Source organism: Orycteropus afer, unplaced genomic scaffold, assembly GCF_000298275.1.
Source record: "Orycteropus afer afer isolate SDZICR_OR568_19922 unplaced genomic scaffold, OryAfe1.0 scaffold00017, whole genome shotgun sequence".
Taxonomy (NCBI): domain Eukaryota; kingdom Metazoa; phylum Chordata; class Mammalia; order Tubulidentata; family Orycteropodidae; genus Orycteropus; species Orycteropus afer.
The window spans coordinates 2499738-2516647 of record NW_006921604.1 but is presented as its reverse complement, the minus strand read 5'-3'; the positions used below and the strand labels follow the sequence as shown (position 1 = coordinate 2516647).

Below are 16910 nucleotides of genomic sequence, written 5' to 3'. Positions count from 1 at the left end.
AATATTTTATTACTACTCTTAATAAAATTAATTTAAATTTGATTATATTTTTATTTAACTTCATTTCTTTATATTTATCCCCAACATGAAGAGAATTTCCCATTAATTATTAAGATCACTTTGCGTGGTTCAAATGAGGACTGCCTGTGTTGTAGATCACAAAAGATAAAAAGATTAAACTCCCAAAGCTTTTGACAATCTGTTCTTCTCCATGGCAAGCCATTGTTATGTAATTTGAATCCAAAAGAGATGTGTTGAATTGTTTCTATTGGTATTTTACTAGCTTGGGTAGATTTTGCCCCCTCATCAACCCCGGCACCTGGCAACACAGATCCTGTGCTCATCATCCTTGGCTGCATTTGTGGATTGGTTTTGATTGGGTTGATTTTCTATATATCTCTGGCCATCAGAAAAAGAGCCCAGGAAACAAGATTTGGGTAAGTTAAAAAATGTTTTTGCCCAGTGGTATGCCAAGTGATAATAATACCTTTCCTGTTGGCCCAGCACCTCACATTGCACCCAGATGGTAGCCCTGTCTTATGCAAGCCTTGGAGTCAGGGATTTTGTTTAATTAGGCAGATGCCTACAAGGTAGCCAGTGGAGAAAGCCAGTCCTAAAAAACTGCTTTTACGGAGATCAGTAGCCCTTCATTACTCAAGCTAGGTTGCTGTTAAGTGAAGATTTTTATTAGAAGTTTTAAAATGATCCCGATTACTTAAAAAAGAAAGAAAAGAAAGAGACAGATCAAAATATTATAAGGAAATTCACCAAAGCATTAGCAACTCTGATTGATATAACTTTGGGTGATTTTGTTTTCATTTTTCCTATGTTTTACATATTTTCTGTAATGATCAGTTATTTTTTGAATAGTGAAAAACACTGTGTTCAAAAATTAAAATTAAAATTAAAAAGCTATTCTTCTTTTCTGTATTTCTTCTGTAACAGAACACTAGTTAAATATCAACAAAAATAAGACATTATGTTAAAGCAGCCTGTGAAAATGAAGCTGTGTGTGTAAATGTTGTTCTGCAACTCATTTTTTGACTTTGTAGAGTTCTGCAGCTAGTTCAGATTTCCATGAAATTAGTTCATCACTCATGAAACAGGAAGAAGTGTTTTGTAAGAGGCAGGTTGACAGCTTGGAATGGGGCAGTGTGTGGGGAAGGTGGCTATGTCTCGGAGGGGGCTGAGCTGCTCTCTTTCATTGCTCCACCTTAAGAATGCTCTTTGGTTAGAACTCTAAGACCTCCCATGGACAGGGGGAGGGGGGCTTAAGAGTGTCCATCCTAGTCTTGGGATCAGTTACCCTCAATACTTACAACTCTATCTTTGTGATTTATTATATCTAAATTCTATGTAGGACAATTTAAAAGAAATGGACAAAATCTAACCTAAGTGCTGACCATAGAATTCACTAGAATACATCCCAGAAATGTCAAGCCATTTATATGAAAGTTTGAGTGTGGCATATGGGCTAATGATGAACAAATACAGAGAACTTCTGAAGAAGTTGGCAGAGTAGCTCTTTGCTACTAGGTGCCAGGCACTGTGCAGTAGCCTGGAATACAACGGTGAACAGAAGTAGGCACTGCTCCAGCCCTCGTGGGCTCGCAGTTAACAGGCAAGTCAAGCAGTAATCAGGCACACAAATATATGTGAAATGGCCACTGTGGTAAGTTCTACAAAGGGGTCTCAAAAGAGTGTACGGTACAAATGAGAGAATTTATACTAAGCAGGTATTAACTAGGTAAGGGAGAAGAGGAAGAGTGTCCCATCCAGAAAAAGTAGCACATATAAAATTGTGGTGACAGGGAGCTTGGCATACAGAGGGGAGAACCTGGGGCTGCAAAAACACAAGAGTCATTAAGCTGACCAGAGGCTTAAAACGGGTGAAAGGCAGATCATAGGTTGCATTTTTTTTTTAAATCTGTTTACTGAAGTTTGTTCCCATGGATCCTCCTTATAAAACCCTGGGGTGATACCTTTTATTAGTTCATTTTTAAATAGGAATAGCTTTATTTTCTACTTATGAAATTACAGAAAGTCAAGCTCATCTATAGCCCCACAACTCACACATGGCCTCAGTCATTCTTTTAGCTAATATACTTCTAGATCCTTTGCTCTGCATATGTATATATTATTTTCAAAACTATATTTTCTCATTTAAAATAATCTAAACCCAAGATAAAGTGATTATAAATCTATAATGTAGACTCACTAACTTCAAAATAGGAACTCTGGTAGCATAGTGCATAAGGCACTTGACTGCTAACCAGAAGGCTGGCGGTTCAAATCCACCAGCCACTCCTCGGAAGGAAGATGGGGCAATCTACTTCCGTAGTGATACTGCCTCGGAAAACCAAAGAGGGGTTGCTATGAGTCAGGTCTGACTCGACGGCAAATAACAACTCTAAAACAGTGACAAGATGTACTCTGACTCATCAGTTATTCTCTGCCTCTGATGGTACTCAGAGAGAGTTGTTTTGGTATTGCTGGGTAAGCCAAAACCAAATCTAAGGAAAGAAAACATATTTCTTCTAATGGGAAATGGTCTTGTTAAAGAAAAGACACTTGAAAGGTAGCATCTTCCTTTTTGCAGCCTCCCTTATGGAATCATCATCTATCTCTGTTGCCCTGTTTTTATGATGTGAGATGTCTTTGTTTTCATTCTCCCAGGAACATATTCACAGAGGAGGATTCTGAATTAGTTGTAAATTATATAGCAAAGAAGTCCTTCTGTCGGCGAGCCGTGGAGCTCACTTGTAAGTTGGCTTTCATTTCCTTTTTGGGAAAGGTCAAAGTATTTGAGAGCAAGAAACAACAAACCATTTGACAGATTTCTAGCAGAAGTCTAAGGATGGATATTTTTAATGTACAAAATGTCTTCAACAACTAGCAAATAGATAGACAGACACTGCCTTGGGCATCCCTTCTGGCTAGTTTACTGGAAGTCTGGAACTGTACTCATAATACCACAAGACACGGAGGGAAAAAGGAACCCTCTGGGATGACAGGAGAAGGTGTAGGTAAAGGATTAGGATTTAAAGAAAATAGCAAAGCAACTGACGTATCTCAGCCTCATTTCCTCTGTTTTGGAACAATTTGCTGATAAAGCAATTTGTAGCAACTAATGGTTTGAGCTTTGCTGAATCAGAGTGTGACCTTCTAGTTTGAAGAGTGGGACTAAACAGATAATCATGTTCTTGAATAATTTCAGAAACAGTATATAGAAAGTATGTGTAAATATTATTAAATTTATGCTTCTGAATGTTTATCTCCCTTCACTGCCAAAAAACAAAAACAAACATAAGCATGATGAAGTATAAGTTTCCATGAAATAAAAATTTACTTGATGTAGAATGTAATTCATTTCCTTACTCTGCTAATGATCTAGAAGTTTTGACTTTTAAATGTCTGTGGTCTGATATTTAAAAAAAAAAAACTTCACTTAGACCTATTTCTTTCTTTCTTGGAGATAAGAAAAGACCATTTGGGTAAAATTTTTTCTTTAGGAGCCAAAGTGCCCTTTCTAATTATCCAAGGTCTTATGGTGACACAAATGGTTCTAATTAGCCACATTTTTTTCTTTTAAAGACTTGCTCATGTCTTAACTATGGGTCAAATGGAATCATTTGCCAAGTAGTTCTTGGTCTTTCATTCTCTTGCAGTCAGTTCCTTTTACTGACAATGCTTATTGTCAGTGTTTTACATCAACACCTTATTATAAAAGATTATTCTCCAGTTCCTCATCTTGAATTTCTCTATCACTGTAATTAGGTTTTATATACATATGTAGGAGTTCCCGAGTGGTGTGAAAGGCTAAACACTCAACTAGCCAAAAGGTTGGCAGTTTCAACTCACCCAGAGGCAGGCAGCTCAGGAGATGGGCCTAGTGATCTGCTTTTGAAAGGTCAAACCCTATAGAGCAGTTCTGCTCTGCAACACATAGGGTCACCACGAGTCGGGATCAGCTCGACAGCACACAACAATATACCATGTGTCAAACAGCAGCTAGCTCTCTAAACGTTTCCTGTGGTTTATGTGCCTCCTTCCCTGGCATGGGAGGACAGGGGGAAGTGTCCTCATCGTTCTTTTGTACAATGTAGTTAGGGACAAAAAGTACTTATTGACTTCTCTTCCCTACTCCTTTATGTCAAGGAGAAACCTTCCTTTTAAGAATCTGATTGCTGACTGCTGCTGCTGCTATACAATGAGAAGATAACTGTGGTTCTGATCTTAATAATCCTTCAGAAATAAACTTGCCCTGAAAGATTCATTTTACTGGGTTTAATCATAATGGAATTAAGTACGTTGTTGTTGTTGTTGTTATGTGCTGTCGAGTTGGACCCGACTCATAGCGACCCCTCCTTGGGTTTCTGAGGCAGTATCACTATGGAAGTAGATTGCCCCATCTTTCTTCCGAGGAGTGGCTGGTGGGTTTGAACCGCCAGCTTTCTGGTTAGCAGTCAAGTGCCTTAGACACTACACTACCAGAGCTCCTGGAATAAGTATAGTATACGTTTTGGTGGAGAAATAATGGGTACAAAATGGAAAAAAAAAAAGTTTAATTATTTTATAGGACTTTAAATATAATTTTAAGTATATTTATATGAAAGAAAGCATATTGACAGCTCTTATACATACTGTTACTCCTTTTATAGTACAGAGCTTGGGTGTCAGCGAGGCACTGCAAAATAAGCTGGAAGATGTTGTGATTGACAGAAGTCTTTTGGTTCTTGGAAAAATTCTGGGTGAAGGTAAGCAATTTTGAGAAATTCTTTTAAAATATGTGTTTACTTCTTAAATAAAGCACCATTTTTTGTGACTGAGTTATGATACAGAGTTGCTTTATAAACTAGATAGTGATTTTTTTATTATTAATTTTTTTTAATTGTCATTTGAGTGTAAGTTTATAGAGCAAATCCACTTTCCATACAGCAGTTTACATACACTTTGTCTCGTGACATTGACTACAATTTCCCACAATGCAACAGTTCCCCTTGCACTTCCTCCCCATAGTTACCTCTTCCCTGTGTCCTTCCCTCCATGCACCCCTGCTCCCTGAGCTATGTCCTTATGTATACACAGCCCTTCTGTTCTCCCATGATTGTTCTTTCCAAGGAATGTATCTGCCTAATGTAACAGTAGAGATTTTTGAAACTCAGATTTGACATATGAAAAGGGCCTCATACATGAAGTAGGCCTGTGAAAAATATTAATTCCTTTGTTTCGTAAAAGCATGCAATCCTTTGGCCTATTTCCTTTGTACTTTAAACTTACTCCTCTAATTCTTAAATTTATTTTTTTTGGCACATTCTTGATAACTAGGAACAAAGGTGAAAATACATATTTGTTAAATTGATCTTGGATGAATGATAATGGTATTAAGAGTGTATGCTTTATAAACTTCCATAATGTTTTCCATGTTATCCTGTAAACCTCTTGGTTTGGTTATCATGCTTAATGAAGTGATGACCTCAGTTAAATCTGAGCCAACTAAGTTCAGATTTAACTGGAGGCCAGTGCATGGGATGTGTCCCTGGTATATAGTGTAGGTGGCCCAGCAGGCCCAGCCCAGCTAGCTGTGCATTGATCACTATCCGACCACATGAAAACAAGAGCTCTGGCATTTCTGTGGTCTGGGGAGATTTTGGGCAAGGTCAATATAGATGTTGTTTTATTTCACAGGAGAATTTGGGTCTGTCATGGAAGGAAATCTTAATCAGCAAAATGGGACCTCTCAGAAAGTAGCGGTGAAGACCATGAAGTGTGAGTTATCACTGATTAAAATCATTCTTCTGGGTGTAGAGGGCTGATGCTTCAGTTTTGAGTGTTCCATAAATCCAGAGATGGCATTCATATGTCATGATCTCAGTCACTAGTGGGTCAGTAGGATGTCAAGTACACCCTAGTCACAGAGGGAAAATTACTTTAATGAACTCTTCATACCTGTGTTATATATTTTTTACACTCAAGGCAATAGCATTGGTTACTTTTACTATTTGTATCATCTATCTATATGTATATCTACCCATCTACCTATCTATTTGTCTATCTATGGAGATGCTGGTAGTTCAACAGAATCCTCTCCTTTCATGTGGGAGACCTGAGTGTGATTTGTGGCCAATGAACCTCATGTGCAGCCACCATTTGTCTGTCACTGGAGGCTTGTGTGATGTTGAACAAGTTTCAGCAGAGCTTCCAGACTAAGAGACTAGGAAGAAAGAGCTGGTAATCTACTTCCAAAAATCAGCCAGTGGAAACCCTGTGGATCACAATGGTTTGACCCACAACTGATCATAGGTATGGCACAGGGGCAGCATTTTGTTCTACTGTGCATGGGGTCACCATGAGTCAAGGCCAACTCAATGATAGCTAATACGTCCATCCATCCATCTATCAATCATCTAGTAGAGCTGATGACTCCAAAGTTAGGCATAAATTACTGAGGCAAGGGTGACCTGCTAACAACATCTGACTCCAGGGGTTAGTCTGGCTAACTCAGTGGGGCCCTTTCCCCATTGTTGCATGGCCCTAGCAAAGCTATGAGCTGCCTGGAAGGTGAGCTTCTCAAAGAGAAGAAAAGTATTATCCAGTCAAAGGCATATGGAGAGCTGTGATCACAAGCTAGAACCTCCAAGCAAGCTGGAAAGAGAGCCAGCATCCTAGTAAGGAAGAACCTTGTTAGCCATAACAAAGAGTCTGATTTTATCCTGCAAGGAGTAGAGCGCTACAAAAGGTCTTACACAAATGAAGAACAAGAGCAGATTATATTCTGGAAAGTTCACTTTGGTGCCAGTGAGGAGAAGAACATATTTCAGCATTCACAAAAATAGTGGCAGATACCAGATAGGACATTGTAGAATCTGTATAGGTATCTATACAGACAAGGAAACTAAGGGTTAGAGACATGGTGGCTTGTCTAAGTCAAATAGCCAGAAAGGGGGAAGGGTGTGCATGACATTTTCATCACCATAAAATGACCAGGCAGCAGTAGCACGGAACACAACAGCATTTCCCGCCATGTCTTTTTCCTGGGAAGTGCATGTCCAGGGTCTGGGGCTACCCCACTGTCTAAGTTTGATTCTTCAGGTGTCCAGCTAGTTACAGCCTATCACCTGGGGACCTATAAAATGTGATCATGTAGATTTTACCTGCATTTTGTACCACGGTTCATGTAGATTAAGGTTATTTGTTGCTCAGTTTGATAATATTTTTACTGTTGCTACTTTGGGAGCTCCAGTAGCATAGTGCCTAAGGCACTTGAGTGCTAACCAGAAGGCTGGCGGTTCAAACCCACCAGCCACTCCTTGGAAGGAAGGTTGGGCAATCTACTTCTGTAGTGATACTGCCTGGCAAACCCAAGGAGGGGTTGCTATGAGTCAGGGCCAACTCGGCGACATATAACAACAACAACATTGCTACTTCATTAACCCCCTATATATGTTCAACACAAGTTTTGATAAAACCAAAACCAAACCCACTGCTATTGACTTTATTCAATATTGATTCATATCATTGACTGATAGCGACCCCCTTAGGGTTTCCAAGGCTGTAAATCTATCCAGAAGCAGACTGTCTCATCTTTCTCCCACAGAGCAACTGGTGGGTTCTTTTGTTTAGCAACCCAATACCTTAACCAAAGCACCTTAGTTTTAATAAAGGAGTAAAGTAAAATTAATCTCTTCCTAAAATTTAAATCTACTGTTTACTGGAAAATAAAACAGGAATTAGATTATAAGCATATATTGAGACTCTTTAACCAAAATGAGAGGCTGATGTTTTCATTCAGTTATAAAAAGCATTCATAATAACCAAGTCATATGGGTCAGTGCTTTTCACTTTTTAAAGCTTTTTATGTATTCTATAATGCTAATATTAATATAGGAGCTCTGGTAGCATAGTGGCTAAAGCACTTGCCTGCTAACCAGAAGGCTGGCGGTTCAAACCCACCAGCCACTCCTCGGAAGGAAGGTTGGGCAATCCTACTTCCATAGTGATACTGCCTCGGAAACCCAAGGAGGGGTCGCTATGAGTCGGGTTTGACTCGACGGCACATAACAACAACAACAACAATATTAATATAATACTCACTGTGTGCCAAGGACATTGTGATTATTCCTGCATTTTTTTCTGTACAATAGTCCTAGGAAGTAGGTACAAGTATTAGCCCTCAAAAACCAAGGCGCCATGAAGTTACAATACTCATCTGAGCTGAACTCAGAAAGTGCAAAGCCCGTGTATGTGGGGAGAGTCCTTCTTTACCCCCACTTTACAGATTATAAAGGTAGAGGTTTAAGAGGCCTAGTATAAAGAGCTGGGCCTGGACCCTGCTTCTTCTCTGACCTTGGCTCTGCTATTCTTCAACTCAATTAGAATAATCTGTTTGTGAATGACACATATACAAATGAGTGTGCAATTCATATAAAACATACATTAATGTGTATATATGTCATTCCTACACAGATTATTCTAATTCAGGAACTCTGGTGGTATAGTGGTTAAAGCATTTTGCTGCTAACCAGAAGGTCAGTAGTTTGAACCCACCAGCAGCTCCACAAGAGAAAGATGAGGCAATCTGCTTCCTTAAAGATTTACACTCTTAGAAACGCTCCAAGGGTAGTTCTACTTTGTCCTATAGGTTTGCTATGAGTTGGAGTCTACTCAATGGCAATGGGTTTTTGGTTTTGGTTTTCTTTTGGTATATGAATTATATACATGCTAATTATTCATGCTGTACCACCTGTCATTTTTCATACTACAGTGGCTTGTGTGTTGCCTGGATGCTGGAGGGAATGCTAATTGGTATTCCAAATACCAGCAGGGTCACCTAGTGGGCAGGTTTCAGCAGAGCTTCCAGACTAAGACACACTAGGAAGAAAAGTCTGGCAATCTACTTCTGAAAATTAGTCAATGAAGACCTTTTGGCTCACAACAGAAAACTGACTGATATCGTGCAGGGAGATGAGCTCCATAGGATGGAAGCCACTCAGAATACACAGTGGATGCAACAGTAGACTCAAGCGTATCAACAATTGTGAAGATGGAACAGGCCCAGACAACATTTTGCTCTGTTGTCCATAAGGTCTCTGAGTTGCCAACTTGAGGGCAACTAACAACAACAATAATTATCAATAATTGAAAGAATAGTCCCTGGCCTCAAAATTTTAAAGTATATCTACATTTGCCTGGAACTCAGTCTCTTGGGAAGGGTTTGCAGGCAGGTTCCTATCCCTTCTGTCCCACCTGCCTACCTGGTTGTGTCAAAGGAACAAAGTTGGCAGACATTTTGCAGGCCTATAGAATCTTAAATCTCTCTCTCAGGTTGATTTAATTCCAAACATTTGGTATGAATGTACATCCCACTCACAAGATGTGATTGAGCAACCAGAGCTATAGGACGCATGCTGATAAAAAGAGAGATATGTGATATTCTTTCTTGTATAAAAAGCAAAAAAAAAAAAAAAACTACAATAGGTCAGTTGGAATTTATTTTAGTTTTAGAGAACAGAATTGATATTGTGTCCCACCCCCACCCCTGATAAATTATTCGTGTCTAATGTTTACCATCTTTTCCTTTAGTGGACAACTTTTCACAGCGAGAGATTGAGGAGTTTCTCAGTGAAGCAGCGTGCATGAAAGACTTCGACCACCCAAACGTCATTAGACTTCTAGGTATTGAGGAGAAATGCTGGGTTGGGTTGCCAGAGGGGCACAGCTAATCCAGTCTGTGCCAAAGGAAAAAAATCAGTGATGCAGATAAATTTACCTTTATGTAACCCCAAAGTAATTTATTACACTGTAGTTTTCACCCAGCGGATTTATCCTTACAGTTACATTTTCTGAGACTGGTAGTAAAAGTGGATTTACATTTACAGATGGGCTGAGGCATGATTAGAGTGTCCACAGCGTTCTAGATGACTGTGGGTTGAAATTGCCCCCTGTTACTCAAAGGCAAGAAATGAGAGTTGATCATGTCATAATTCTTATTGATTTAAGATTATGCGTGAGACAAGTATCAGTGGGGTTTAAAGCCACAAAAGTAGTCAAATTCTATAGTCATCTTTTTAAAAACAAATTAATTTAAAATACTGATTTCTTATGCTCAGGATACATTGATGATTTCATGGAACATAATTTAATAATTACACTTTAGTTTTAGAACTTCATTTGCTAAAAAATATAAAAGATAAAATCAGGTATAGAGTGGGTACTGTGTAGGTGACAATATTCCAAGAGGGAAGGGCATCCCTAGAAATACAGATATGTGTCACTTAATATCTGTTTGGGCAACATCCCACCATATAGATGTCTGTGGTCCCATAAGTTTATAATAGAGTTCAGAAATTCCAATCAGAGAATGGGATGTGGTGTACGTACCTAGAAATAGTGATGTAATCAGAGATAATGAACGCAACAACTTCTGCACATGTATATCTCATGTCTCTTGTATACAAAGTGATTGTGCTGTCAGGCATCTAAGAGTACAGTACATACAGAACCTATAATGCATATGTCTTGAGAGCCATAATAAATGCTTGTTACTGGCTTGTGTATGTACTTTATTGTACTCTCTATTGTTATTTTAATGTGAACTTTCCCTACATACAAATAAAAAGCTTACTGTATAACAGTATATGCTTTGACTCTTAGGCAGCAGCATCCAATCTCACATATCAGGCATCTCTTGAATTTTGTAGCATTATCTAGCTGTTTAAGTTTCTTTTGAAAATATTACCATGAAGTATATCATGGCTCCCAAACACAACAAAACCGGTACTGCTGAAAGCAACAGCAAGGGGCAAAGGAGAAGTATCGATTTGAAGTGAAAAAAAATGATTTAACACCACAAGGAAGAAAATCAGTGAATGCTTTTGCTTGTGGTTTAGGCATATCTGCTAAGTATATCATATCACATGGTGTTCGCAGTGTCCAAATCAACATAACGTCCCATTTCACGGCACATATTGTGAACGTTAAACAACACATACCTATAATTGCCTTTTCTACTGATCTCTTTTTTGCTATCCTATGACTTGCTCTTTGTAATTTGCTCTTTTTTTTTTTTTTTTCTTTTAACTTTCAGGTGTATGTATAGAAATGAGTTCCCAAGGCATCCCAAAGCCAATGGTTATTTTGCCCTTCATGAAATATGGGGATCTACATACCTACCTACTTTGTGATCTTTCAAAGTTTCTTATGATTGAAAACTAATGTTTAGATACAACATTATATCAAAGAAACTAATGTTACTCATTTGCAACTATTGACTTTCGTAGCCTAGAAGAATAAATGCACTTTGTAATGTCACAACAACGTATAAGTATTTTGCAAGCCTAGAATCAGGTAGCAAATCTTAATTCTAGAATCCCATGATACATAGTGTTACAGCTTTGCCTGAATATAACTGTTAAAATTTAGGGATGTGGATTGTTACCTGTAAGCCCTCACAATTATTTTTTTAATTTAAGCATCTGTTTGCAGTAGACTTTTTCATATGACTAAGTATTTAACTATCACATGCAACTCGTTTACCCTTGATTCCTAATGCAATCACTACCCTTCACTTCAATTCAATATAACAGAAAAATGCATCGGCTTTTAGATGCCTAAATTAGTTGCAGATTTTTTTTTTTTTTTTTTTTTTGAGAACTCTCATGCAAAGATTGGCACTACTCTGGGGAGAAAAAAAAAACAAGACAACCTTTGTATGTTCCAAATTTTAGGACACACTGTGTGAGTTATATGAGCTTTTATTTTTCTAAACGGTTAACTTGGGAGCACATGGTTTTAATTTGGCCAGCCTTCTTCCTGTGTTTTCTTCTGGTAGTACTTAACAAGGGCTCTTTGTAATTTGCTTTTTTTTTTTTTTTTTCTTTTAACTTTCAGGTGTATGTATAGAAATGAGTTCCCAAGGCATCCCAAAGCCAATGGTTATTTTGCCCTTCATGAAATATGGGGATCTACATACCTACCTACTTTATTCCCGACTGGATACAGGACCAAAGGTAATAGCCCAGTTGTATTGCCTCTGAACTCTTCTCAGGACTTTTGTGACTGACAGGGCACCAGACCACCTACTGTCTAGTCTTAAAAATAAAGGAGAGGAGGAGGGGACATTGGCTTTTATCCAACACTCACTGTGTGCTGAGGGATTGAAACATACTATCTAGCCTCACAATAGGCCTGCTCATAGGTATTATTATCCCCATTTTATAAGGGAAAGAAAGAGGATGGGAACATAATCTCATGGCTACACACTCCCCAGAGCTCATAGACATTGGAAGGCCATTAAAGAGAGCGTTTCTAAAAGAAATTTTCTAGTGCTCCTTCTGGGTTTCGTGAGACTCTCTATCCTTTGAAGAATTTTGTTTATTCTTTATGAACAAATTTTTTTTTATATATATAGTCTCAATCTATTAAGATGAGTCACAGTCAAATATGGTCTGCAAATGGTGCCACACAACTGAAGTTAAATATTTTTAAAATCTTTGTAATATTTGACTCCTATCTTAGTTTCCTGCTACTATAACAACAATAACAACAAAAATACAGTAAGTGGTTATCGCTAAAGAACAGAAGTTTCTTTCGTCACCATTTTGGAGGCCAGAAGTCCAAATTCAGGGCACTGACATTAGAGGAAGGTCCTTCCATGTCTCTTTCAGCTTCTGGTAGCTGCCAGCAATGCTTGGCCTTCCTAGACTTACAGGTGGATCTGGCTCTGCCTTCACGTGGGATCACCCACTCTCTTTGGCTGTGTCTATTCTGCTCTTTTTGTAAGACACTACACAGAAGGGATTAGGTTTAGGACCCATCCTACTCTGGTATAAACTCACTAACATAAAGAAAAGCTTTATTTCCAAACAGGGTCATATTTACAGGTATAGGGGCTAGGACTTCAGCACAACTTTTCGGGGTGCACAATTTAATCCATAACTCCCTATGTTGACTTATCAGCCATTAGGGCTATGGAGCCCTGGTAATTTTGGATGTAGCTGTGAAAGAGGCAGTCTTGGTTCACCCTAAGAAATGTGACTATGGAAATAGAGGCTTACCCTGTTCAGGGTCAGTTGTCAATATTGATTGTAAGGTTTGAGTAGGTGAATTGAGGACTCGTAGTTGATAAGGATATTGCTTTCTTCATTTCCTGTGCTTCCTTCTTACCTGAAGTGAAAAAGATACTCTTCCTGCCATGTTTCCTGAGTGGTGGGTTCCTGTGGACTGTGTACACAATATGCAAATTGTCTTTGGACTCTGTAGCTGGCTGAGCCACCCACCCTTTCTGGCTTTCTCTGCCTGTCAGTGAAGCCAGGGTTCTTTTGATAAAGAAAGGGGTGGGCATTCATGGCTGGGATCGGGAGGCCCGCCTCTGTCAACGGTCATCCTTTATTAGAGCTGAAGTCATTGCCCTGAATTGGTGCTATAAAAAGCAGGAAGGATCTGCACCATTAAATCTCCACCTCGGCATCTGCCACACTTCCCCCTTTCTCCCCTTAGCTACCATCAATAACAGGACTCTCTGATCAGTGAAATTAGAAACTCCGGCTACCTTCACCCCTTTACTGAATTCTTGCTGCTTTCACTTTATGGTTTGACAAATCCTTAGGAGGAAATGTAGAAAAATTAGTTGTCAGGAGCACTAAAATCTCACTCCCATTTGTTCTGCAAATAAGCCCCAGAGCAGAAAGGTCTTTAGGTAATCAGCATGGCAGACTCCTTTGCACCCAGGGACCTTGGTTGTCAGTGCTCTAGAGTCAGCCGGGCATTTTCCCAAGGTAAAGAGATGCTAGGGTCTCACACATTCTTAAACTCAATTGAGGGAAGTTTACTAGTCAACAAGTGCCAACCCTGAGCTGGGCACTTTGCTGAGTTCTGAGAGTATTGGAGGGGACACCACAGACATAGTTCCTGCCCTGCTGATCCTGATGAGGTATGGGGATGAGAGGCAGACAGTCGGTTCCTCACTGTGAAGGGGGAGAGGAAGGTTGCTGTGGTCACTATGTACAGAGCATCCCAAAGAGACAAGCAGGCCACAGTGAGCTCGGCAAGGCCAAGAGGTGATTGGGTGTGTGTGTGTGTGTGTGTGTGTGCCTGTGCTGATGCACACAGGTGGAGAACCTCCATGTGATCATGGTGGCGCAGCAGGGAATTCCCCAGTTCATTCACCTGAGGAATGTCTGCACTTGTGGAGGAGAGTGTAACATCTAAGATCGGCTCATTGATCAGAATGCTAAGTCCCCTTATGAGCTCTGTTGCTTTGAGCAGTGAGAGAAGCATGCATTCACTAGTCCCACCAACTTATTGGAAATTTTGGTTTCGAGGAAGCTGGAGCAGGTAGGGCCTTGTTCCTCTGACAGGTGGTAGGCGTGTGGGCCCTGCATGCTGTCTGAGTGACCTCTTTCTTTCTGAGTCCCCTTTTTTTGGCTTGTTTGATATGAAATCGCTGGATGCGAGATCCGATTCATTTCCCATGTGGAAGCTGCACTGAGGACTTTCGTAGAGACACAGAACAAACCGACTCCACCTTTCTTTCTGTTGCGAGCCCTTCCACCTTGAATTAGAAGACGTGTTGGGAAGTGGGGGTAGGGACTGGTGTGCATTTCTTCAGCTATGCCCCTGAGAAGGGCAGCGACCCCACATAGCAAACTCTACCCTAAAGCCCCACAGCACAGAGAATGCAAACAGAATCAGATTAAAACACCATGCCCTCCAGCATACAAAGCCCAGGTCATGGATGATTTATGGAGTGATTATAACGGAAGAGTAATGACAGGAATGGTGACTTGGGCTTTTTGGGGAAAATTAAACATAAAAAACACCAGCCCTCATCTGAGAAACGGGCAAATCTGTAGAAAATGACTTGTTTTGATAAAATTTGAGAAGGCATTTAAAGAAAAAAAATGGAAACTTCAGACCTAGTTCAAAGTCAACATATTCTGGCTCCTCCTTAACTGTGATGTGGATGGGGGAGGATAATTTTACTTTGCACTTTTTTCTCTTTTACTTGTTTTTGTTCTTCCCAGGCAAGGTTAAATGACCTGAACAAGAGAGGAAGCCCCTTTTTTCTTTCTAGTTCCCCTCTGTAGCCTCATGCTTAGAAGTGTTTCTGTTCTCTTTGACACGGTTTCTTTTAAATCTTCATCAGTACAAGTACTAACTACAGAGACAGAAAATTGTAGCCACGTGACAGAGCTATTACGAAATCCTAAAGGTTCCACCAAAGAGCTGAAGGGTCTAGTCCAAAGCAGAGGACATTTATGGGCATGCCTGAGTACTTTTCCTTCTTTTCCCCTCCCCAATAGAAAGTCTGGAAAAGAAAAAAATTCTCAGGATTCCCAGTATGTTTGCACAGTTATTGACATCTTCAGATATTAGTATCCTGTCCTTTTATTTTATGCCTACATGTTTCACGCCTACATGTTTCACAGGCTCATGATTGCCATGTACACACTTGCCTATATGAAAACCACAATGGCTAATATTTCTCAAAATATTTAGTATGTGCCAGCCTGCAGTCTGAGTACTTTGTTTGTATTAATGCATTCATGACACAACAACCCTCCTTAATAGTTTGGGATCCCTGGTAATAGGTGAGGAAACTGAGGCACAGACTGGCCTCCCAGACAGACTGCAGAACCCAGTCCTTCAGCTCTTCTCTGATTGCAGCATCCCACACTGCCCAGCGTCCTCATGAATGGATTTTGTTTCTTGTTGATGGGTGGTTTTGCTCACATTTCTTTTTCTGGTGTGATTTTTTTAATAAGTTTTTGGAGGTGGGAATTTCATGTTGTTACACAAGAATGAATTCTGTAATAAATAAAACATACAGGGCTATCTGATAGCCAACACTCTTTAAAACAACTTACAAAACACTGACAAATACAGCAGGCCTCATATTAGTTGTGTCTCTTGTATCTTTGTAGGAGAGAAATAGAGGGGCCATTCATATTCTTTTAAAAAATGTTCATTTTATTTAATTTTTAAATTACCATACAGTAACATTGCCTTTTTTGTTCTCCTTTTTGGTATACAGTTCATGAATTTTAACACATGTATAAATTCATGTACCACCCCTACCACTGTCAGGATAAAGAACAGTTCCATCTCCAAAAAAGATCTTTCCTGATACTCCTTTATAATAGTAACACCCTCCACCCACTGCTAACCCCTGGCAACCACTGATCTGTTCTCCATCAGTATAGTTTTATCTTTATGAGAATGTTGTATGTACAGACTCATGTAGTGTATAACTTTTGTGACTAGCTTCTTTCACCTGATATTATGTGAGATTCATCTAAGATGTTGCATGTATCCGGAGTTTATTCTTTCTTATTTCATTGTATGCATGCACCACAATTTGTCTAACCATTCATCTGTTAAAGGCCATTGGACAGTTTCCAGTTTAGGGGTGTTGCACATAAAGCTACTATGAGCATTTGTGCACAGGTTTTTGTGTGAGCATACGTTTTCATTTTTCTGGAATAAATGACCAGAGTGTTATAACTGGTTCATTGATAGTTGCATGTTCAGTTTTATAAGAAACTCTCAAAACGTTTTTCTAGCGTGGCTTGTACCACTTTCCATTCCACCAGCAACATCATCAAGTGTCTGTAATTTTTGTTCTGTTTTGTTTTACCTTTCTGCTCATTCATCTTCGGTTCATGCCCAGAATGGCTGCAAGATGGAGGTAAAACTTCCAGGCATCACATCCTCACACACTAGCCTCCAGGAACAAAAGAGAGAAGTTTGTCTTTCTGTGTGTGTGTGTGTGCTTACTTTTTTTCCCCAGAATAGTGCAGTTTTAGAGTTTGGGGGGTGGGGACAGCTTTATTGGGATATAATTTACATGCCATGCAATTCACTCGTTTTAGTCAATTCACAGAGTTGTACATGCATCACCTCAATCAATT

The 16910-nt window shown here is 39.5% G+C and overlaps 1 protein-coding gene across 1 annotated transcript in view; it reads left to right on the top strand.

Annotated features, from left to right (window-relative positions):
• MERTK (MER proto-oncogene, tyrosine kinase) overlaps positions 1-16910 on the top strand; it is a 180971-nt gene that overhangs the window by 147052 nt on the left and 17009 nt on the right. The window contains exons 10-15 of the mRNA XM_007959410.2: positions 284-437; positions 2677-2762; positions 4662-4757; positions 5689-5769; positions 9583-9675; positions 11890-12008. Coding sequence (XP_007957601.2) covers positions 284-437; positions 2677-2762; positions 4662-4757; positions 5689-5769; positions 9583-9675; positions 11890-12008 — 629 coding nt within the window. The remainder of the gene's footprint in view (positions 1-283; positions 438-2676; positions 2763-4661; positions 4758-5688; positions 5770-9582; positions 9676-11889; positions 12009-16910) is intronic.